This window comes from Lynx rufus, unplaced genomic scaffold, assembly GCF_022079265.1.
Source record: "Lynx rufus isolate CCGP_SWC_20201006 ecotype Redwood Valley unplaced genomic scaffold, mLynRuf1.p SCAF_16, whole genome shotgun sequence".
NCBI lineage: Eukaryota > Metazoa > Chordata > Mammalia > Carnivora > Felidae > Lynx > Lynx rufus.
The window spans coordinates 5,623,591-5,645,244 of NW_025814830.1; the positions used below are offsets into that span (position 1 = coordinate 5,623,591).

The following is a 21,654-nucleotide window of genomic DNA, read 5'->3' on the forward strand; positions in this document are numbered from 1 at the left end:
GAAGGCACACCCTCGTCTCAGAATGTTTGGCCTCTCAGTGTTCTAATTCCCAAATCTTGGAAATCCAAGAGCTTTCGGAATGTCGAGGGTGGGAGCCCAGAACCTCGTTTGCGAGGAGTGTTCGAAACATACTGTTAGAAGTGCAGGCTCCGAGGAATGCCTGGGTGGCTCGAGTTAAGCATTGGACTCGGGCTCCGGTCATGATCTCCAGGTTGGTGAGTTCGAGACCCGCACGGGGCTCTGTGCGGACAGCTCAGAGCCTGGAGCCTGCTTTGGCTTCTGTGCCTCCCTCTCTCTGTGCCCCTCCCGTGCTCACGCTCTGTCTCTGTCTCTCAAAAATGAATAAACGTTTAAAAATATATATCAAAAGAGGAGCAGGCTCAGAATCCTTAATCTTGGACAAGCTGCTTAGCTGTGCCTCACTTTCCTCATCTGTGAAATAGGGATAACGGTACATCTGCCTTATAAATTGTTCAGGAGGCCAAAGGAGATCATTAAACGCACGTCTGGCGTCTAAACATTAGCTACTGTTACTGCCTCGCCCCCTGGGACCTCGTCGTAGCATCAACTGATCTTTGCTGTTTACAAATAAGGAAGGAAGCTCGGAGGCCCTTGCGCGCTGGCAACCGTTCCTCGGGATTCAGAGCCTCACACGGGCCGTTCGGGACTGGAAAAGGAAGAAGGGACAGAGAGGGAGGGCGCCCGGCCGGGGGCCGCACGGCGGCGTTCAACTGGATCCTTGCGCTGGGCGTGGGCAGGGTGACCTGCCCCGGGGCCCTGAGGGCCTCGCACAGGGGTCTCCGCGCGCAGCCCGCGCAGCTCCCGTGTGGCCGCCAGGGGGCGCTGGGGGGCCGCGAAAGCGGGGCGAGCGCGCGTGGGCGGGAGGAGCGCGCGGCCAGCGTGTCCCGGGCGCCGTGGGTGTGGTCTGGGCGTGTGTCGGGGGTTCAGCCCTCGGGGTCTGCGGCGGAGCCAAAGCCAAGTCCCCCGGGCGTGAGCGCGCGCGCGCACAGGCTGGTCTTCGGGGGCAGCGTCCCCGCCTCTCCTCCGGGACCCCGTGTGTCCCCGGCGTTACGTGACGCGAGGGGCGTACCAGGCTCTGCACGCCGGCGCTCGGGGCGGAGGGGCGGAGGTGCCCAAGCCCGCGCGCACACAGCCCCACGCCCCGGGGCTTGGTTCCCAGGCCCCCGCGGCGGGAGGTGGGAGGGAGGGATGTCCCGGAGGGAGGGCCCCACAGTCACTTTTCTTCGGAAAATATGTTGGTCTGGCCCCCAGCCCGGGGCCTGAGTCATCAGGCTCCGCTGAGTTGAGTCAGGGCCTCCTCCCGCCCCGCCCCGCCCCGCCCCTGAGACCTTGGAGGGGACACCCCCACCCCCCCCCCCGCTCAAGTCCCACCCAGGGCTCTCCTTCCCCCGGGCTCGGAGTGGGGGGAGAGCGATCCCCCTTCCCCCCCACACACAACCCGTCCCAAGACAGCCTGACTCCCACGTGGAAAGAAGCCTTGACTTTATTCGCTCTGTGGGGACGCCGTTTGCTGTTCGGTTCCCGGGCCCCTCCCAGGCATGGGGCGGGGGACGGGCAATGGGGAGGGGGGGATCCCAGCGAGCACCCTGGAGGGGGGCATCGTCCCCACCTAGGTCACCCTTCCTCATCTTTCCCGTGGGGTCCCCCCACCAGGGCCAAGCACTAGTCTGAGGTGAAGACACGGAAAGGTGGAGGTGGGGGGGGGGAAGGCGGGAAGGGAGCGGCCCTTTTAAGGAAGAGGAGGGAGGGTTGTAGCACCAAGAGCCCCTCCCCCTCCCCCACGCACCCCCTTTGAAACGGGGACTAAAATAAAGCCCCGGGGCCTTTATATCTGGTAGGGGCTCTACTTAAATACAGGCTGATGGCAGAGAGGGCAGTCCCCCCCCCCGTCACCCTAAAATTCAGGCCACCAGCCTCGGGGAGCTCGGGGGAGGGGGCGGGCAGGCTGAGTTTTCAAACCAGGGCAGGTGGGCCGAGGGCAAAAAGACCTCGAAGGGGGCACGGTACGGGTGAAGCCAGGATCCAAGGGGCTCTTCGGTGGCCTAAGAATCCTTATTAAAGCAAGGGGTGTGGCTAGAACCGGGGGGGAGGGGCTGAAGAGGGGTCCGTCTGAGGAAGGAGGTTGGGTCTCCCGCTCCGAGCTCCCCGTGGTCCCAAGGCCTGAGAACATGATGGGGGGGGTGGCTGTCCTTGTCTGGGTGTCAAGAAGTGGGGCCAGGGGGACTTTCCCTTGGTTATTTCGAACAAATGGCCACGGAACTATGGAGAGAGGCGAGGATTCCTGCCCAGAATCGGGGATCAGACTGGTTAGGGCCCCGTGTGTGTCTGTGTCACAGTGCAGGTGCTCTGTCCTGAGAACGTCAGCCCCCCCCCCGAGGGCAGATCCATGTGTTCTGCTCTCTGCTGTAACCCCCAGGGCCTGGAGGAAGCTCTGTGCCTTCAAACATAGTAGGTGCTCAATAAATACTTGAATGGCCCACCATCGAATCGATGCCTCTGTGTGTGTGTCTGTGTGCGTGTGTTAAGGTCGGTGTGATGTGCCTAAGTGTAGGCGAGGGTAGCGGTGCAAAGGCCGGGCAGGGAAGCCTTGCCCCTCCCCTGGTCCCCACGGTCCGGCGGTGGCGGGTGGAGAGACCCCCATCCTTACGGCTGGGAGGGTGGGCAGGCAGCGCGTGTGGCAGGCTGGGGCAGGGGCGTGCGTGCAGCCAGCTGGAGCTGGGGAGCCACAGCAGGGCGAGTGGGAGGGAGGGCCTGCAGGCAGTGGCCGGCTCACTCTGCAGAGCCCTTGTGACGGCGCTTGGAGGGCGGCACCAGGCGACGGGGCAGGTTGGTGGGCAGCCCGTGGCCCTCCAGCTTGGCCTCGATGAGGTGGCTGGCCAGGGCGAACTCCTCGTCATCCAGCATGCCGTCCCGGTCGACGTCGCTCAGCTTCCAGATGCGCCCCAGCACCGAGTTGGGGAGCTTGGTGCCCACCATCCAGGTCTTGGCCTTGGTGCCGCTCAGCTTGCCGTCGGCCGGCACCAGGTTGTAGAAGATCTCGTCGTACTTGGACTTGTCCTTGGTCACCACCCACTCAGCCTCGTCGTCCGAGCCCTCCTCGCCGTCCTCCAGGGCCTCATCGGGCCCCCGCTCCACGAACGGGCCCATGTGGGTGCCCTCGAAAGCGCCGCCCTGCACGCCCACCTCGGTGTTCTCCAGCTCCTCCTGCCGCAGCAGGGGCATGAGCTTAGCGATGTCGTGGGTCAGCATCTCGTCAAGGGCCTCCAGCAGCTTCGGCTTCAACGAGTGGAATTTGGTGAAGTCGTGAGCCATCAGCAGCTCCTGTCGGGGGGAAGGGGAGAAATGGGGGGGGGGCGATACTGGGAAGTCAGGGGACATCATCCTCCCGGGTCCCCAGCCCCACCTGTCACCAGGACACTTGGGCAGCTCAAATGGATGCTGCATAAGAATTCAGATACGTGTGCCACGCGTCCCACTAGGGCATCACCCCTCAGAAGACACTTGGGCAGCGCGGTCCCGGAGGCCCTCCCCCCCCCGTGTCAGGCGTACCCCCAGAATCACTGGACGGTAGGGGGGCTGGGGGGGCCCCTCCGATGACTCAGCGCACCCCTGGGTCTGCCCACCGTCCGTGGCACCCCTAGCTGCAGCCACCCAGCACCCCCACCGTTCTGCAAGCTAAGAAAATTCAGTTCCCACTGCTCGGTTGGCTCTGTTAACCCGCTTCTCAGAAACTCGCTGCCAAGTTCGGAGGTTAGGTCCGAGGTGGCCAGATCGCTGGGAGGTCCTGGGACCCCCTCCTCCCCCAAGAAGTCAGGGTGTGCTACAGCAGCCGTGGGGGTGGATTTGCGGTCCTGCTCCTTCCCACGTGGTAGCTCGAAGTCACCTGCACCAGGAGAGTCGTGCAGCAAAGACCGATCCATTTCATGGCACCACCGTCATTTCCGGAGCCAAGGTGGAGAGGCCCGCTGATCTGGACATAGAGGGGTAGGGGCCCGGGCCCCAGGGCCAGGAGGCCCAGGTTCCAACCCGGTTCTGCCCCTTAGGAGCTGCGTGTCCTCGGACGAGTGACTCCACCTCTCTGGGCCTCGGTTTCCAGATTTGTAAAAACGGAACCCTAACATTAGCACTCCCCTCATTTGGGGAGTCGATTCATCTGGATAAGGTGTTCAAGACATGCTAACATAACTAACAGCTGCTGTGCATCTAGCCCAGCGGTTCTGGTTCTCAGCCAGGGGTGACGTTGCCCTTCCCCTGCGGACAGTTGGCAAGATCCAGAGACGTTTTTGATCGTTACAGCTGGGGGCGGGGGTGGGGGGTTGCTACTGACGTGCAGTAAGCACGGGACACCCCCGACCACGAACGCTCTGGCCCCCAATGTCAGCAGCGCTGAGGTCGGCCGAGACCTCGATGTAGCCCAAACTCCCCGCCACACGCTGTACCCAGGGGGCTGCAAGCCCTGGCCGGTTCCGCACCCCCAGCAATAGATAAGCGCTGTCACCGTGCCCATTTTCCAGTGGAAGAAACCGAGGCTCAGAAAAGGGGACTTGCCCAGACTCTCGGAGGTTGCAAGCGGCCAGAACGAAATGTCCTGCACCACGATTCCTCAGGGGGCTCGGGTGAGCAAACGTCTCAGACCCAAAGGGCACGGGCTTTGAGTGTCAGCCTAATGCAGTCTCCAGACGGAGGCTCCGGGCCGGGCCGGGCCAGGGGAAGGGGGCGGTGTGAGCTAGTCCCCACCTCCAGGCCTGAGCCCGGACCTCTGTCCCCAGGTTCATCAGCAGTTCATCATCCACCCCAGGGCACGGCACCCGGACCCAGGGATCTCCCCAACGCTGGTTAATCCTAGGCCTGGACATGCCCGGGGAGCCCCAGTATTCATTTGCCCCTTCTTCCTCACTACTGGCATCCCTTGGGCAGCAGGCCCCCTAGAGGAAAGACTACATTTCCCAGCTTGCAGCCAGCTGTGGTCACATGACTAGGTTCTGGCCAATTGGATACCAGCACGCGTTGCATCCACGACCCTAGAATCGCCTGTTCCAAAAGAGGGTAGTTACCTCTGCTTATTTAAATTTAAACTAGTTAAGGGGCCCCGGGGTGGGGGGGGGGGGTGTGCACGGGTGGCTCAGACAGCGTACAGCCTGCTTAGGATTCTCTCTCCCTCTCTCTCCCTCTCTCTCAAAATAAATAAAAAACAAAGAAATAAATTTAGGGGCGCCTGGGTGGCTCAGTCGGTGAAGCGCCCGACTTCGACTCAGGGCATGACCTCGCGGTGCGTGAGTTCGAGCCCCGCGTTGGGCTCTGTGCCGACAGCCTGGCACTTGCTTTAGATTCTGTGCCTCCCTCCCTCTTTGCCCTTCCCCCGCTCTCTCTCGCTCTCTCTCAAAATAAACATTAAAGAATATTAAATTAGTTAAAATTAGGGGCGCCTGGGTGGCTCAGTCGGTTAAGCGTCCAACTTCAGCCAGGTCACGATCTCGCGGTCCGTGAGTTCGAGCCCCGCGTCGGGCTCTGGGCTGATCGCTCAGAGCCTGGAGCCTGTTTCCGATTCTGTGTCTCCCCCTCTCTCTGCCCCTCCCCCGCTCATGCTGTCTCTCTCTGTCCCAAAAATAAATAAACGTTAAATTAGTTAAAATTAAATAAAACCTAAACTTTCCGTTTCAATGGGGCCAGCAGCTACCATATTGGACGGCACAACGTAGAACATTTCCAACATGGTAGAAGGTGCTATTGGATGGCACTGTTCTAGAAAAAAATCCTTAAAGAGAGCGTAGGCGTGCCTGGCTGGCTCAGTCCATACAGCATGTGACTCTTGATCGCTCTTGGGGTTGAGGTCAAGCCCCACACCGGGTGCAGAGACTACTTAAAAATAAAATCTTAAAAAGAAAAGAGAGAGAGAGAGAGACTGTATCATTATCTTTCCCTCCCTTCTCCCTCACCTCTTCTTGCTGACTGGAATGCAGATGAAATGGCTGGAGTTTCGACAGCCATTCTGTACCATGTGGGGTTCTCGGAACCGGAAGCCAGACATGGAGGACAACTAAGAAGGGGACAGGGTCCCCGGCTCTGTAAAGCACCAAACCAGCCCTGGGCCACCTTCTAGGACTTTACGGAGAGAAGCCAACTTCCACCCTAACTACACCAGTTATTTGCGGTTTTCTCTTGTCTCGTCCTAACGCACAAAACCACGCTCTTACGGAACCGCGCGCAGGAGGCGTTCTCCGGAACCTGCCTTCCATCCCTCCGGTTTTCGAGGCCCCCACCCCCGAAGCCAAAAGCTGCCCCCTTCTGCCCCGCTCCTGGGCGACCTCCCACCTGCATTTTCTGGCAGTCGGGAAAGTCACCGGGCGATATGTGATGCTCCAGCTGAATCTTCGCAAAGATGACGGGCAACTTGAGGATTAACTGCTTCTTCTTGTTCTCCTTGCCAAACACGGAAGGCATCTCCTTCTTCAAGTAGCTGATGATGTACGCGTGTACCTGCGGGAAGAGAGTGCCTGCCTGAGCCCGCCGGGCCCCCGACCTACGGCTTCTTTCTTTATTTTTTTAACATTATTTATTTATTTTGAGAGAGGGAGAGCCGGGAGGGGCAGAGAGAGAGAGAGAGAGAGAGAGAGAGGGAGAGAGGGAGAGAGAATCCCAAGCAGGCTCCACGCTGCCGGCGCAGAGCCCGATGCGGGGCTCGAACTCACGCACCGTGAGATCATGACCTGAACCCAAATCGAGAGTCGGACGCTCAACTGACGAGGCCACCCAGGCGTCCCCAGAGCTTCCGATTCACGAGCTCTTGCCTCCTGCGTCCGTCCCCTCTGCTTTCACTGCTTCTCTCCACCTCGGGTGCCACCGCCCCCATGGCACCTGTCGGCATCTCTCCCCCGCGGAGACACAGCAGGCATCCCCCTGGCCTCCCGGCTTCTCCTGCCCCTACAATCCCTTCTCCACGCAGCCCATGTGCCTACAAACTCTTTGGGGCCCTCAGTCATTTTTAAGAGTGTCATGAGCTCCTGTGACTGAAAGCTTTGAGAACCACGGCTCTCCATGATTTTGGCCGCTGGTGTTTCATCCGACATCCTCTCCCCGCCCCTGACCAACTCACCGTGTCAGTTTCCTCACCGGCCTTCCTTGTACCAGCATGCCCATCTTTCCCTGACCACAGGGCCTTTGCACATGCCGCTCCCTGCCTGCAATTCTGCCCCGATCTCCCAAGCTGGGTCCCTCAACTTCCTTTCGATGCCACCCTCCTCCCAGAGGCCATCTTATGAGTAGCAGGTGCCCCAACTACCACCATCCAATTCTTTTCTAACTTCACTTCCCCCCCCCACCCCCACAATGTTTATTGCACCTTATCGTTATTCTGCTTATCTGGTGGTTTGCTTACTCTGTCTCCTACCATCAGAATGTGAGTTCCAGGAGGGCTGGGACCTTATCTATTCCCTCTGTCCCCAGCACGGGCACAACGCGCACAGAAAGCACTCAAGAAATAGTTGCGGAGGAAAGCAATGAACTCGGGAACCTTCTGATCTCCAATCTCGTAAGTTATCAAAAAACAAACAAGGAGGGCGGAGGAATGAACATTCCCAGTTTTTAACAGGAAGCTCAGTAATTAACTGCAAATGCTTAAATAAAAAATAGAATACCTCTGGAAAAAGACACAAGTGACTCCTCACGGGGGGGGCTGCCTCCAGGGAAGATGCCCTGGGAGCTGATGGGTGGGATCCGGGACGGGAGGGGACACGTTTAACTGGGCTTAAATGCTCCGCCATGAGATGGTCTCAACTGTTCAACGGAGAACACTGGTTTTCAAGTTCTCTTCGTGAATCATAGGTTTAGAATGCTAACAATTTTGGCGGCCCCTGGCTGGCTCTGAATCCTCATGACCCCCACCACCCTGTCTCCTCCAGCCACCCTGGGCTCCTCGCTCAAGCCCGTTCCTGCCCCAGGGCCTTTGCACTTCCTGGTCCCTCCGCCCGGTAGGGCCTCCCCCACACCTCCACTCTTTCCCTCCTTCATTCAGGTCTCTGCTCAGTAGCACCTCCTCAGGGAGGCCCTCCCTGACCTCCCTAAAACCAGTCCCTCACCAATCTCCTTTCCTCTGCTTCATTTTCCTCCGCGGTCCTTATCGCATAAGCTACTATCGACTCATTTGTTTAAGGTCCACTTCCCCACCGAGACGTGATTCTACAAGAAAACAAACGTCGTCTGGTTGATCCAGATGTAACCCCATCTGGTGCTGTAACCCCGGGGGGCCTGGAAAAGTGCGGAAGCACGTTGTAGGTGCTCGGTGGCTGTCTGTCGAACGAACGTCACTGAGTCGCCGCAGAGAAGCTTGGGAAGAAGGCTCAGGGCCCCTTGGGCCCTTTAGAATCAGACCCTCCCAAGATCTCGGCCTCAAGTATCAGAACAGGGAACTCGCCCCCTTCGAGCAGCGATCGCTTCCACCAAAGGGCAGAGCCAGGTGACTCGATACGATACAGACGGGGAAACCGAGGCACCGAGGGGTAGTTACCCGGAGTCCAGAAAGGCCCCGTACTGTTGGGGGGAAGCGCGTGGAGAGGTGAATGGTGTGGGCTGTCGTCTGATGGCCGGACCCAGTCTGGCGGCATCGGACACGGGGAAGGAGTGGGGGACACGGCGTAGAGGCGGGGCTGGCGAGGCTCGGTCACTGAGGGACCCTGTGTGAGCGGCACTGGGGAGCCACAGACGGCTCCGCGGGAGGAAAGCGAAGGAGAGGGCCGTAGGTCCGAGGGGGCCCATCGGGGCGGGGGTGTGGTCAAGCGGGTGGGCGGGGCCGGCGAGGGCGGGCCAATGGGGGCGAGGGGGCGGGGCCGAGGGCGGCTCCTCGGGGACCCAGAAGAGGCAAGGCGGGAGGGCGCTGATGGCTTTTCCAGAGAGGAAGCGGGGGAAGGTGCCAGGAAGAGATAAGGTGGGAGGGCGGGCTGGGCCGGGGCGCGGGTCCCGGGCTCCGGGGTTTGTCCGGGTTTCCGGAGCCGCCCCCCCGCCTGGCGGGGGCACCAGGTGTCCGGCCCGACCCCGCCCCTCTGTCCCACGGTCCCGGGCCCCGGCTCCCCGCCGCTGTCCCGTCGTCCGCTTCCCCGAGGGGCCCCGGGGGCAGGGGTCCGTGGGGCAGGAGGGCGAGGCAGAGCGGGGACCGAGAGAGGGGCGGAGGAGGACGGAGAGGGAGAGCTAGAACGAGGGCGGGGGGAGGGACGGACAGAGAGAGGAGGCAGGGACGGGGACACAGAGCCAGTCCAGGGCCCGGATGGGGGAGGAGAGAAAGGTGGATCCCGAAGGCTTGGAGGCACCCGCTGGGCCACGCCCTCCCAAGGAGGATTCCTGGGGTGGGGGTGGGGGTGGGGGCCCTGACTCACCCCCTCTGTGCTGCTCCTGAAACCACCACCTCGGGCTCTCCACCTCTCACAACCTTCCAGGCCTCCCTGCCTGCCCAGCTTCCTGCCTGCCCCACCTCCTCCCTGGCAGCCTCCCCTAAGAATGTTCCATTTGGCCTCCCAGATCGCTCTCAAACCAGTGCTCTCCTCCCCCTCCCCGAGGCCCTGTTCTGATCCAGCCTCCTCCCCGTTCCTCGGTCCCCAGCCTCCTTCCTGGTCTCTGGCCCCAGTCTCACGGCCCTTGAATCCACCCGCTAGAAGGTAGCCCGAGTAGGACTCCGTCCCTCCTGTGCTCCGAACCCTTCCATGGCTCCCCGGCAACCCCCCCGCCCAACTTTGCCAGGACGCCGCGCAGCTTCTAGGCCACAGCCCTGGGTGGTCTGACTCCCACCCACCTCCCCAGCCTCGGATTCAGTTCCTTGCGCTGTCTACACCGGGTGCAACACTGCCATCTTGCCTCTCTCTTGAACTGGCCATGTGCTGATCTCCGGTCCAGGCACCCGCTGGTCCCACTATCTAGAATTCCCCTCCTCACCCTCTGGTTTGCAGCTCAGACGCCGGCTCCTCCAAGAAGCCCCCTGCCCCTGCTCCCCCCTCCCCCCCAGCTCCCCAGGACGGGTAGCCCTGTCCACGCGGCGCTGCGTCATCACTGTCTGGGGCTGGGGCTGTCTCCTCCCCTGAACTGCTCCGGATCCTCAGTACCGCCCAACACAGGGCCAGGCACAGGGGGGTGTGGTTGAAGAAGAGTGTCTGTTCAAATGCCCTCTGTTCAGTAAGTATTGACTGAGCACCAACTCTGTTCCAGGCGCCGGGGACACGGCGGTGAACAAATTCAGACATCTCTGGTTCTGTGGGGCTTAAATGCAGGCGGAGGCAGGCAGTGAACCCAGAAACTCCAAAGTACGCAGAACGCAAGGCAGTCATGACCGCCGTGAAGAAAACTACAGCAAGGCTTCAAGCAAGACGGGCGCGGGAGAGTTCTAAAAACGGAGGGCGGGCAAGGCAGCTTTCCTGAGCAGGTTAAGCAAAGTCTCGTTGGAGGTGAGGAGTGCGCCAAGCGGACGGCCAGGTAGGAGAGGGGCGAGGAGTGGGGGGGGGGCTTTCCAGAGCCCGGTAACGGGCTACCTACCGAGTAACCTACCGAGAACGGTAGGTGCAAAGGCCCTGAGGTCAGAGCCAGGAGGACCGCGTGAAGTGCAACGAATGACGGGAAGGGAGCGCAAGAGGAGGGCGGAGAGGAAAAGCAGCGTGGAGGTGGGTGGAGAGGCTGTGGACCACTAGGGGGTGCGGGGGGGGGGGGGAGGGCCACGCCACTTGTGCCACAATGACCCAGCCTGGAGGAATCTGTTAGACCAGAGAACTAACCAATCGGAGAGCCGAGAAGTCGGCGACTGGCAGCCAAGAGGACCGGACGGGCCGTCCCCGCCTCCGGCCACCGCTCCCCCCCAGTCCCCCCGCAGCGCGGCTCACCCGCACCAGCCGGGCCCTCTTCACCAGGTCGTTGAGCTTGCGCAGGGCGGCGTGGCGCGGCAGGCCCTGGATGTCCCGGAACAGATCCTGCTCCTCCAACTCGAAGAGGCGCCGGTTGTCGGGCACCAGGAGGGGCTGGGACCAGAAGGAGCCGATGTAGACGCGCAGCACCTCGGGCGTGCCCACCACCTTGCCCAGCGCCCACATGAGCGCCCCGTAGACGCGCATCAGCTGCTGGGTCTCCACCATGTCCGCCTTGTTGAGCACCACGCGGATCTTGTCCTCGTGGCCCCGGAGGGCGCCGATGGCCTCCGAGAACTCGTCCGAGATCTCCAGCTTGTGCGCGTCGAAGAGTAGGATGATGAGGTCCACGCGCTCCGCGAACCAGCGCAGCACCGCCGGGAAGTCGTAGCCTGGGGGTACGGAGCACAAGGGGCGCGAAGGGCAGAGGTCAGCCACCCCCCCCCCCAACCTCCTCCCCTGCCCTCCAGCCTTTCTGAAGCATCCGCACCTTTGGATTGATAGCGGACTGTACGGACGTTCGGGTTGTTGACTTTCAAAAACCCTTCTCTGAGAAACCGCCCAGGCCCCCAAGTGCATCCCGCTCCTCTGGCCCCCCCCCCAGCCCCCAGAATTTCTCCATCACTCTGACCCCAGCCCCCAGCCCCTCGGGCCATCTGGCTACAGAGGACTGATCACCTACCCCCTTTTCATTCATTCCTTAGGCCGATCCAGACGTATAGGTTGTCAAAATACTGAAGTGTTTCTTAACAGACTCTCCGTGCTTCTATGACACCCCCCGCCCCTCCGCGAGTCTCCCAAGTGCCACCATCACCCCAGCCCCGTCCTCGGACTTCTGGATCTCCCCACAATCCAGCCACCGAAGAGTTCACGTTGGCTCTGGCTATATGCTTTTGCTAGAACAGATGGTAAATATTTTGAGTTTATTTAACAGTATTTACATCTCTGTAATGTAAACAGTATTTACAGCTCTTCTGTGTGCCAGGCTCTATCCTGGGCACCAGGGATGCCACAGAGACAAGTGCCTTTCGTGGAGTATCTGGCTCGACAACTGGTTCCTGTATTCCTTCCTTCCTTCCTTCCTTCCTTCCTTCCTTCCTTCCTTCCTTCCCCATTCACTCGTTTCTTTCACACTGTTCACGCTTCTGCTGCTCGCTTGTTCACTCAAACGGCGATGCTCAGGAGAGCAGCGAGGAGTGTTGGCAACCCCCTGACGTGGCAGCCAGGAAGACCTGGGTTTGAATCCCGACTCTGCCCCCCCACCCCACCCCCAGCTGTGTGACCTTAAGCGAGTAGGAAACCTCTCTGAACTTGCGTGTCCTCTTCTGTAAAATGGAAGTCGTGACGGAACATAACCTGTCGGACTGCGGTGAGGACAAGGGAATAGAAACGAGCCAATATACATAAAGAGCCGAAGGGGCGCCCGGGGGGCTCAGTCCGTTGAGCATCTGATTCTTGATCTGGGCTCAGGTCATGAGCCCAGGGTCATGGGATCAAGCTCCAGTTTGGGCTCCCGTGCTGATTTCTCTCTCTCTTTCTCTCTCTCTCTCCCTCTGCCCCTCCCTCACTGTCTCTCTCTCTCTCTTAAAAAAAAAGGGGGGGCACCTGGGTGGTTCAGTCAGTTAAGTGTCCGACTCTTGAATTCAGCTCAGGTAATGATCTTATGGTTCGTGAGATCGGGTCCCGCTTGGGGCTCTGTGCTGACATTGCGGAGCCTGCTTCGGATTCTCTCTCTCTCTCTCTCTCTCTCTCTGCCCTTCCCCTGCTTGTGCACACTCGCTCTCTAAATAAAAAAATAAATCTTTTAAAAAATAGAAAATCAAGGGGCACCTGGGTGGCTCAGTCGGTTAAGCGTCCGACTTCAGATCAGGTCATGGTCTCGCGGTTCGTGGGTTCGAGCCCCGCGTCGGGCTCTGTGCCGACAGCTCAGAGCCCGGAGCCTGCTTCGGATTCTGTGTCTCCCTCTCTCTCTGCCCCACCCCTGTTCACACTCTGTCTCTGTCTCAACAATAAATAAACATTAAAAAAAAAACCTTTTTTAAATTAAAATAAATTTTCAAAAAATTAAAAAAAAATAAAAAAATCAAGGGGCACCTGGGTGGTTCAGTCGGTTAAGCGTCCGACTTCGACTCAGGTCGTGATCTGTGGGTTCGAGCCCCGCGTCGGGCCCCGTGCTGACAGTTCAGAGCCTGAAGCCTCCTTCAGTGTCTCCGTCTTTTTCTACCCCTCCCCTGCTTGTGCTCTGTCTCTCTCTCTCTCCCAAAAATAAATGTTACAATTTTTTTTTAATTAAAAATAAGAGCCTAAAACTGTGCCTGTTTCAAAGAAGTAGCTTCAGGCATGTAAACTACACCTCGATTAAATGGGTAAAAAAAAAAAAAAAAAAAAACCAACAGCCTGGGAACATGGCAAGTGCTCGAGGAGTCTTAGTTGCGACGCACACAGGACGTCGTGGGTGTGTCATTTAGGAACCACCCCAGGGCAGTGCCAGTCCTGTTCTCATCGGGTTCATGGTCTACCGAGGACAGGCCCAGAGTGGTCAGGATGGGCTGGGGGAGCCCAGCGGCGAGCACCTGACCCAGACTGGGGGGGGGGTGGTCAGAGAGGGCTTCTCGGAGGAGGGGACCTAACGGCGACCCGGGGGACGAGGAAGGAGTTAACTGGAGGAGCAGGGAGCCCGCCGCGGACTCCCCTGACGTCACTTCATCCTCCCCCTGATTCGACTCCTTGAGTCTTCAAAACAACCTCGGGAGACAGACACTCCTATGATCCCCATGTTCCAGAGGAGGAAACTGAGGCACGGAGAGGTGATGGGATTTACTCAGGACACGCAGGGAGGGGGCACAGAGCAGGAGCCCGCACGGGTCCCTATGCTCCCCCGAGGGGCTGGTGTTGGGCGCTCCAAGGAGGAAGCAGGTCCCCTGTGGCCCCTGGGGACTGGACCGGGTGGGGGGGGGGGCGACACTGTTGTGGGGGAGGAAGGGCCGGGTAACCAGAGGGACGGCGTCTGGGGCTCCCTCCGTCCCCAGTGGCTACACACACACACACACACACACACACAGGCTAGGATTTGGAAAGTGTGTCTCATGCGGGGCGGGAGGGAGGGAGGGAGACTGAGTCAGCGTGGGAACAAGAGACGTGGCAGAGAGCACCCGGGGGTGTCCGGCCGGCTGTGGCCCTCAACGCAGGTACACCGTGCTCAGCACGCCCACGGCGCCTACTGTGTGCACACACCGAAGTTCCTGGCAGGGTCTGACCCTTAATTTTAACCCCCTGTGCAGCCTAGGGAGGCCGATACTGTTATCATTCCCATTTTACAGATGGGGAGATTGACGCAGGGAGCGGTTAAGTGGCTTGCCCCGAGGGCACGGGCTAAAACCTGCAAAGCCCCGGGGCGCCCGGGTGGCTCAGTCGACGGAGCGGCAGGCTCTTGGTTTCAGCTCGGGTCATGATCTCAAGGTTCGGGGGTTCGAGCCCCGCCATCAGGCTCCGCGCTCACAGGTACCCAGGCCGCTTGGGATTCTGTCTCTCTCCCGCTCTCTCTGCCCCTCCCCCGCTCGTGCGCGCGCTCTCTCTCTCTCTCTCTCTCTCCAAAATAAGTAAATAAACTTAAAAACAATTACAAATATCAGAGCCCGGATTCGAACCCCCCACCAGAGTCTCCACGATGCTACGGTCACACACGTGTGTCCCCGGATATTATATACACGCTTCCCGCCGATGCGCCCCACGAAGTCACATCCAGCTACAATCAGAGGCACAGACTCCCAGACCCGCCCCCCCCCCCCCCACACACAGACAGACCTCCTCTTCCTCTACCCACCCTGCCAGGGAAGGAGACCCCTACTCTCTCCCTTCAGCCCCCACCCGGCACCCCTCCCTCTCTCCCAGGCCCAGCCCCAGGAGGCAGCGCCCCGGGAACCCTCAGCCCAGCCTCTTGCCTCCCCCCTCAGGCTGGCTGCCAGCCCGCCCTCTGCTCGGTTCTGCAGCTGCCCCCTGCCTCTTTCCCAAGGGGACGCGCGCCCGCTGGGCAGCGGCCAGGGCCGCCGTGACCCTCCTCGCCCTCGCCCTGCCCCGCAGCCCAGCCTCCCGTCCCCTCTGCCCCACAAGGCGGCCTCCTTCGCCCCAGTCCCGGGCCCCTGAGGCCAGGCGGGCGCGGGACAGCAACTGTGGGGGGGCTGGCGAGGGGGCGCAGAGGCTGAGCTGGCTGGGCTGGGGTGGGGGGCCGGCTCCCCCGGGGCCCCCGCTGGAATTCACCCCCCGCTGCTCCCCCTGCACAGCTGTTTATAAATTCCAGGCCGGGCCTTGGCCGGCGCCCAGATTCCCCCTCCCAACCCCTGCTCAGCCCCATCTGCGGCCCAGACGTAGAAGCCAGGAGCGTGCCTGGGGGCGGGGGGGCGGGGGGGGGCACGCCCAGGGCCTCCCTGCCCGGCCTCTGCCTCCTCTCTGGGCCTCCTGCCTCTCGGTAAGGCTGCCGGACGCTCAGATCTTTGTCTCTGACTTGGCGTATCTCCCTCTGTCTCTCTCGATCTCTCCCTCTCCATCCTCCCGACCAGCCCAGACACGGGCTGCACCCTGCTCCCCCCGTGTTCACGCACACGCCTCCCCGGTGCCCTCAACGTGCGGAGACACGGAGGAATCGCAGCCTCCCATGGGCTCCCTTCTGCTGCCCGGCGGCTGGGGCCAGCTGACGCGGGCCCATGTCCCAGCAGAGGCCGGGCCGCCTCCTCCCTCAGGCTCAGCCGTCCGGCCCCACTCACCACGGCTCACTCTCTGTTTGGTGCCTGACAGGATGCCCGGGGTGTCGATGATACTAATGCTCTCCAGGACCTGGTTGGGCAGCTGGGCACACATGAACCTGAGGCAGAGGGGGAGGCAGGGGTCAATGCGGGGAGAGGCAGGAGGAGAGGCCACAGAAGAAGGCAGACGAGGGCTCCACAGAGGGTGAATGAGGCAGAGGGCAGGAAGAATCTCGAAAGAGAAAAGGAAGATCAGGACAGAGAATAAATAACACTTAAGAAAAAAAAAAAGAGGGGCGCCTGGGTGGCACAGTCGGTTAAGCGTCCGACTTCAGCCAGGTCACGATCTCGCAGTCCGTGAGTTCGAGCCCCGCATCAGGCTCTGGGCTGATGGCTCAGAGCCTGGAGCCTGTTTCCGATTCTGTGTCTCCCTCTCTCTCTGCCCCTCCCCTGTTCGTGTTCTGTCTCTCTCTGTCCCAAAAATAAATAAACGTTGAAAAAAAAATTTAAAAAAAAAAAGAAAAAAAAAAAAGAAAAATCAGGGGCGCCTGGGTGGCTCAGTCGGTTGAGCGTCCGACTTCGGCTCAGGTCGTGAGCTCACGGTCTGTGGGTTCGAGGCCCGCGTCGGGCTCTGTGCTGCCGGCTCGGAGCCTGGCGCCCGCTCCGGATTCTGTGTCTCCCCCTCTCTCTGACCCTCCCCTGTTCACACGCCCACTCTCTCCCTCCCTCTCGAGAACAAACAGTAAAAAATTAAAAAAACAAAAGAAATCAGAGCTGACGTTCACTGAGCACTTACTTTGTGCCAGGTACTGTTCTAAGCACCTCGTGTGTGAGCGGGGACCGTGGTTATCCCCATGTCCCAGATGAGGCTAAGAGAGGTACAGAGAGGTTAAGTCATTTGCCCAGAGCCGCCCAGCTAGAAAGGAGTCGGACCCAGGCAAGCTGGTTCCATGGGACCTAGAGGGAAGAGCAGAGGCAGGAAGCGGGGAGGATCTGGAAGAGAGAAGGGAATTGGGGCTGAAAAGAAAGCAACGCGTGCAGGGCAGGGACGGAGGCGCCGGGGACAGGAAGTTGCCCCCCTGCGTCTCAAAGTGCCTACCTATTGAGGAAGGTGTTCCCAAAAGGGTTGAGCTTGCGGAATGGCTTGTCCGGGTCAACCACGAGGGCGTTGCCCGGCACGGTGCCCTCCGTGTCCCCGTGCATGACGGCCACGAAGCAGTCGGTGGTCGGCTCGGGCCCCACGCGGGAGCCCGGCACCTCCTGTTCCAGCAGGTACTGGATGAAGCTGGTCTTGCCCGTGCTGTACTGCCCGGCCACCAGCACCATGGGCTTGCCGTCGAAATCGGCGTCCTCCAGGGCCGGCGAGTGGAAGGCCCCGAATCGATAGTGTTCCTCAAGGGGCAGCAGTTTGGTGCGGTACAGCTCCTTGAGCGATGAGGTCACCGTGCGGATGGCCTCGGGCTGCTGGCCCCGCGCCCCGCTCCGCTTTAGCCAGCTGAACATGGTGGCCGAGCACTGCCCACTGGGCTTGCCGAGGGAGCCGTGCAGGGCCGGGGGGAGTGGCCTGCGGGAAGAGGAAAGGGTGTTGATGGGGGGGGGGCTGCCTGGTGGAGGGGGAGGAGGGGGAAGGGGGCCGGAAGGTGGAGTGGGTGGAGGAGGGTGGGAGATGGGGAGAGGGGGAGCAGCAGAGAGCACTGATGGTGGAGGGCAGGACGTGATGGTTCACGGAGGAGGCAGGAGGAAGAGAACGAGGTTACCAGTGGAAGCAGGATTGGATGGGGACCGAGGTATGGACAAAGGGAAGGCTGCAGAAGCTGCCTGGAAGAAATGTATTCCTCCACCCGCTGTTCATTCTTTCCTTCCTCCCTTCCCTCCCTTCCATCAATTCACACATTTTCACTGAAACCATGGGTCAGGAGCTATGAATCCAGAAACAGGACTGAGACTGGCCCGTACCCACTCAGAGTCCCCATTGAGGGGAGGACGTGGCACCAAGCAGTCAGTGATGCCTGGGAAATGCCGGGCAGTGGCAGCAGAGGGGGGGGGGGACACAGCGAACTGACCACAGGGTCGGTAAACTCTGGCTGAGCTGACGGTTGAGCTGCTCGCTTCCATGGAAAACAAGGATACGGTGCAAAACGGGCGGAGAGGATGGTGTGTGCCAAGGCTGGGAGCTGGGAGACACGTGGAGGAGGTTGCTGGACACAGGAGGGGTGGCAACTAAGGCTGAGGAGTTGCCAGGGTGCACTCAGGTACAAGAGACCTCAGGGGATCACAAGAATAATAACATTTACGATCACTGCATTCCAGACACTGCTCTAACTCGTTTCATCTTCATAACAACATTGTGAGATGGGGCTGTTGTTATCCCCACATTTCTGACTCACAAAGCGGGCTCGCTCGCGAAGACAGCAGTAACTTGCCCCAAATCACTTGCTTAGAAAGTGCGCGGTCTGGGACTCCCGGCAACCTGACCTCAGAGCCTGCGCTCATAAGTCTAAGAACTCAGGAGGACAGAATCACCGACCCAGCAGCAACAAGCACCCCCAGCACCCAGACTGTGTTCTCTATATTCCCTTACTATCTTTTCATTCTCTGTAGGATCTGTAGTGCTGCCCCCTCTTTCGTGCCGGATATCAGTCATTTGTGTGTCTTTTTTCTTCTTTCTTTTTTTTCCTCAATCAGTCTCAGTAGATGCTTATAATTTTACTGATCTTTTCACAGGACCAGCTTTGGGTCAGATTGGAGTCTCCAGATACCATTTGCCATTAAAAAGCAAAACGAAGCAAAACAAGACAAAACCAAACCACGAAAAACAGGGCTCCTTGGAGAAATGGCTGTTTCCAGGGCTGGGGCAAGGGAAGGATCAGTGAAGCTGCGTCAGGTACTGGGAAGGTGCTCAAAGATGGGGCACAGGGTGTCAAAGGTGTGGCACGGGGACACAGGGGCCAGCCTGAAGGAGCCCCCACTGGCCAAAGATGGGCCGATTTGAGCATCAAAAGTAACTGTCCATCAAAAATGTTAAAATCCATAAAATCACAATGATACGCAAAGGAGAAGAGATCAATAAATAAACAGGAAAAGAGAAAGGGAAAGAGTGCCAGAGAGGTAAAGGAGAGGCAGGAACTGGGATGTTGGCAGAGGGAGGGGGCCCTGGGCGGTGTCCCAGGCAGGGAGGGGTCTGAGGGACAATTTGGGGGTGGCTGGACAGGCCATGGGTTGGAGAAGCAGGAGAGGAGCTCTCGAGTGGGAGGAGTGGGTGAGGGCACTAGAGGGAGATCCTAAGGAGGGGATCTCTTCTGGCTGAGAGGGTGGGGAGGCGAGTTGGGAGTGGGGGACACTGAGCACGACCGGGAAGGGTAAGGAGGGCAGGGGGCACTGTTACAGACTGGAAGGAGGGAGCTGAAGGGAGTCGGGGAGACCAGGTTTCTTGGAGGGGTGGCACTGGGGACATCGAGGCCACTGTTACACACACCGGGGAGCGCGGAGGGTCTTAGGGCAGCAGGGGAATCATCCGGGGCCAGGTCAGGCTCCTAGGCTCCGTGGGCGGGAGCTGGGAAGCGACAGCTGCGGTCGGGGGCCACTCACCGATGGGGCGCGCAGGCGGCGGCACCGGGCTGGACGGGGGGGTCCCGCGGGGATCCGAGGCGCCCGGGGAGCGGCCTGTGCTCGAGGTCCCGTCCGGAGCCGTCTGAGCCGGGTGGGGCCCGGAGCGGGGAGGAGAGAAGGGAGGGGCGGGGGGGGGCGGGACCAGGCGCCCCCCCCCTCCCCAAACCGGGAGCCCGGCCTCTGGCGCCCCCTGGTGGGGGAATGGCCGGGCGGCTTCTCGGGTGTCAGAGCGGGACTTCTGACCCTGGGCTCAAAATCCGTTCCGCCTCCGACGCCGGGCCACTCACGCCCGGGTCTGTCCCTCCTCTTCATGTGGGAATACTAGTATTAATACGACCAACAACAACGACAGCAGCGGGCCACGTGGGTGGCTCGGTCGGGTGAGCCTCCCCCTCGGCGCAGGTCGTGATCTCACGGTTTGTGAGTTCGAGCCCCGCATGGGGCTGGCTGCTGTCCGTGCAGAGCCCGCTTCGGATCCCCTGTCCCCCCCCCCTCCTTACCCCTGCCCCGCTTGCGCGCGCTCTCTCTCTCTCCCTCCCTCAAAAACAAATAAAACATACCCACTTGATAATTCCTTAACCCTTCTCTTTTAACCACTGAACGTTGAATACTTTGTAAACGTCTGTATTCGTCGGACCTTTTTATAATCAGGAATTCACAGTGTTATATACAACGGGTCATAGTTTGCCTACAATTTACCAGCGCCCTTCGCGATCTGCCCCTTCCCTCTGCCCTCACCTCCCTCCCTCACCGCCCCCCCCCTCACTCTGCTCCTGCCACACTGGCTTCTTCGGTGCTCCTCAAACACACCGACGGCCCTCTCACCTCAGGGCCTTTGCACTTGCTTTCCCCACCACTTGAAACGCTCTCCCCGCAGGGATGCTGACAGCTCGCTCCCTCCCCTCATTCGTATCTGTGCTCAGATGTCCCCTCCTCAGAGAAGCCCTCCCTGGGCTCCCTGTTGAATGCATTATCATTGCTTTATCTTCTCCACGGCTCTTACTCCCACTCTGCACATTCTGCATTTCCCTGCTTAAGTCGCTGTCTCCCTGGCAAGAACACAGGCGCCAGGGATTTCCCGCCGGGTGGCCTCCTGCCGTGTCCCCAGGTTAGCACAGGGCCCGAAACACCACACGGACTCAGGAAACGTTTGTTGAGTTAATCTTTCACTATTCCCGAGCATTTCCTGGGAGGAGTGGGTATTGCCAGCCCCATTTGACAGATGAGACCGTCGAGTCCCAGAGAAGTGAGAGCAAAAAGCACAGAGTGCGGCGCCCGGGGGGGGCTCAGTCCGTGGAGCCACTGACTCTTGATTTCGGCTCAGGGCATGATCTCACAACTCTCTGAGTTCGAGCCCCGTGTCGGGCTCTGGGCTGACAGCTCAGAGCCTGCTTCGGATTCTGTGTCTCCCTTTCTCTCTGCCCCTCCCCTGCTCACGCTGTGTCTCTCAAAAATAAATACACGGTAAAAAAGAAAAGAAAAGAAAAGAAAAAACCCGGAAACTGTTAAACTGGTAAATTTCACATTATGCATGTTTTACCACAATTACATTAAAAACAACAACAGTTGGAGAAGGAGGCCAGCAAGGCTGGGAGTTAGTGATGAGCTTTGGGGCGTCTTGGACCCCGAGGGAGGTGTTCTGGGCCTCTGTCTTTTTCCAGATGCTTCAGCTGTGGAAAAGGAGACGCCACAGGCACCCACCGAGCCGCTTCTGCTCCTTCTGGGATCTGGGAGCAAGTGAAGTGTGGTCCCCGGGGGGCTAACTTTGCAGGAGCTGAGATCAGTTTTGATCTCCTCCCCCCGCGGGTGGGGGGCTCTGGTTCCGGCACGGTCCTCTTGGGAAGGCCTTGCTGCCCACCCCCCCCCCCCAGCTCCCCGGGGAAGCTGGGTGTGCAGAGGCCAAGATCGTGGGCTTGCAGCCAGAACGCCTGGTGTGCGGCCCAGCCTGCCATCTCCTGCACCCCTCGGGGCCTCAGTTTCTTCACCCGTGAGCTGGGGCTATCAATCCCCACACTGGGGCTTCTGGGAGGCCTAAATAAAATATCCCGGGGGGAAGGACTTGAAACAGTGCCCTTGAAGTGTTCCAGAAACGTTAATCATCCCCGATCGGGCCGCATGCAGCCAACCTTCCAGAATTTCCGCGGAAATCGCCCCCAAACTTTTTTGGCGCAGCCCGGAGCGTGCAGGGTTCCAAGGATGTTAAGAACCGTGTTCTTCGGTGCTTTATTTCGCACGTGGGGAAGTAGACAGCTAGCAGTGGGGGGGGGGGGGGAGAGGGGGTCGTCTCTCTTTCCTGAGACCCCCACATACCCGCTTCCCCCGCCACAAACACCCCCAAGGGCCTGAGGAGAAACTGGGCGCATCACCCTGGTCCAGACGCGCCGTGGGCACCTGGGCCTGCGGGCTGGGCT

At 60.0% G+C, this 21,654-nt stretch overlaps 1 protein-coding gene and 1 long non-coding RNA gene across 3 annotated transcripts; one reads left to right on the forward strand and one right to left on the reverse strand.

Annotated features, from left to right (window-relative positions):
- Positions 1-1,486: 1,486 nt before the first annotated feature.
- EHD2 (EH domain containing 2) lies at positions 1,487-19,325 on the reverse strand. Its single transcript, XM_047077740.1, has 6 exons — positions 19,223-19,325; positions 16,734-17,198; positions 15,656-15,753; positions 10,875-11,287; positions 6,334-6,498; positions 1,487-3,342 (listed from the first exon to the last, which is right to left on the reverse strand). Exons 2-6 carry the CDS (start codon positions 17,135-17,137, stop codon positions 2,791-2,793), a joined length of 1,632 nt encoding a protein of 543 aa, XP_046933696.1. The 5' UTR covers positions 17,138-17,198; positions 19,223-19,325; the 3' UTR covers positions 1,487-2,790.
- LOC124510966 (uncharacterized) lies at positions 9,247-12,338 on the forward strand. Of its 2 annotated transcripts, XR_006961784.1 has the most exons (5): positions 9,247-10,176; positions 10,272-10,473; positions 10,558-10,658; positions 10,756-11,293; positions 11,600-12,338. It is a non-coding gene; the product is annotated as an uncharacterized LOC124510966 (long non-coding RNA). The 2 variants fall into 2 exon arrangements; XR_006961785.1 differs by lacking the exon at positions 10,558-10,658 and having other exon boundaries at positions 10,272-10,445.
- Positions 19,326-21,654: the final 2,329 nt, after the last annotated feature.

What these genes read in the sequence shown, in the direction of transcription:
- EHD2 (XM_047077740.1), bottom strand. Translation starts at nt 17,137, where the DNA reads ATGTTCAGCTGGCTAAAGCGGAGCGGGGCGCGGGGCCAGCAGCCCGAG. An exon ending in CAAACAGAGAGTGAGCCGTG is followed by an intron (nt 11,288 to 15,655) that starts GTGAGTGGGGCC and finishes CCGTACCCCCAG; the next exon opens with GCTACGACTTCCCGGCGGTG. An exon ending in CCGACTGCCAGAAAATGCAG is followed by an intron (nt 3,343 to 6,333) that starts GTGGGAGGTCGC and finishes TCCCCCCGACAG; the next exon opens with GAGCTGCTGATGGCTCACGA.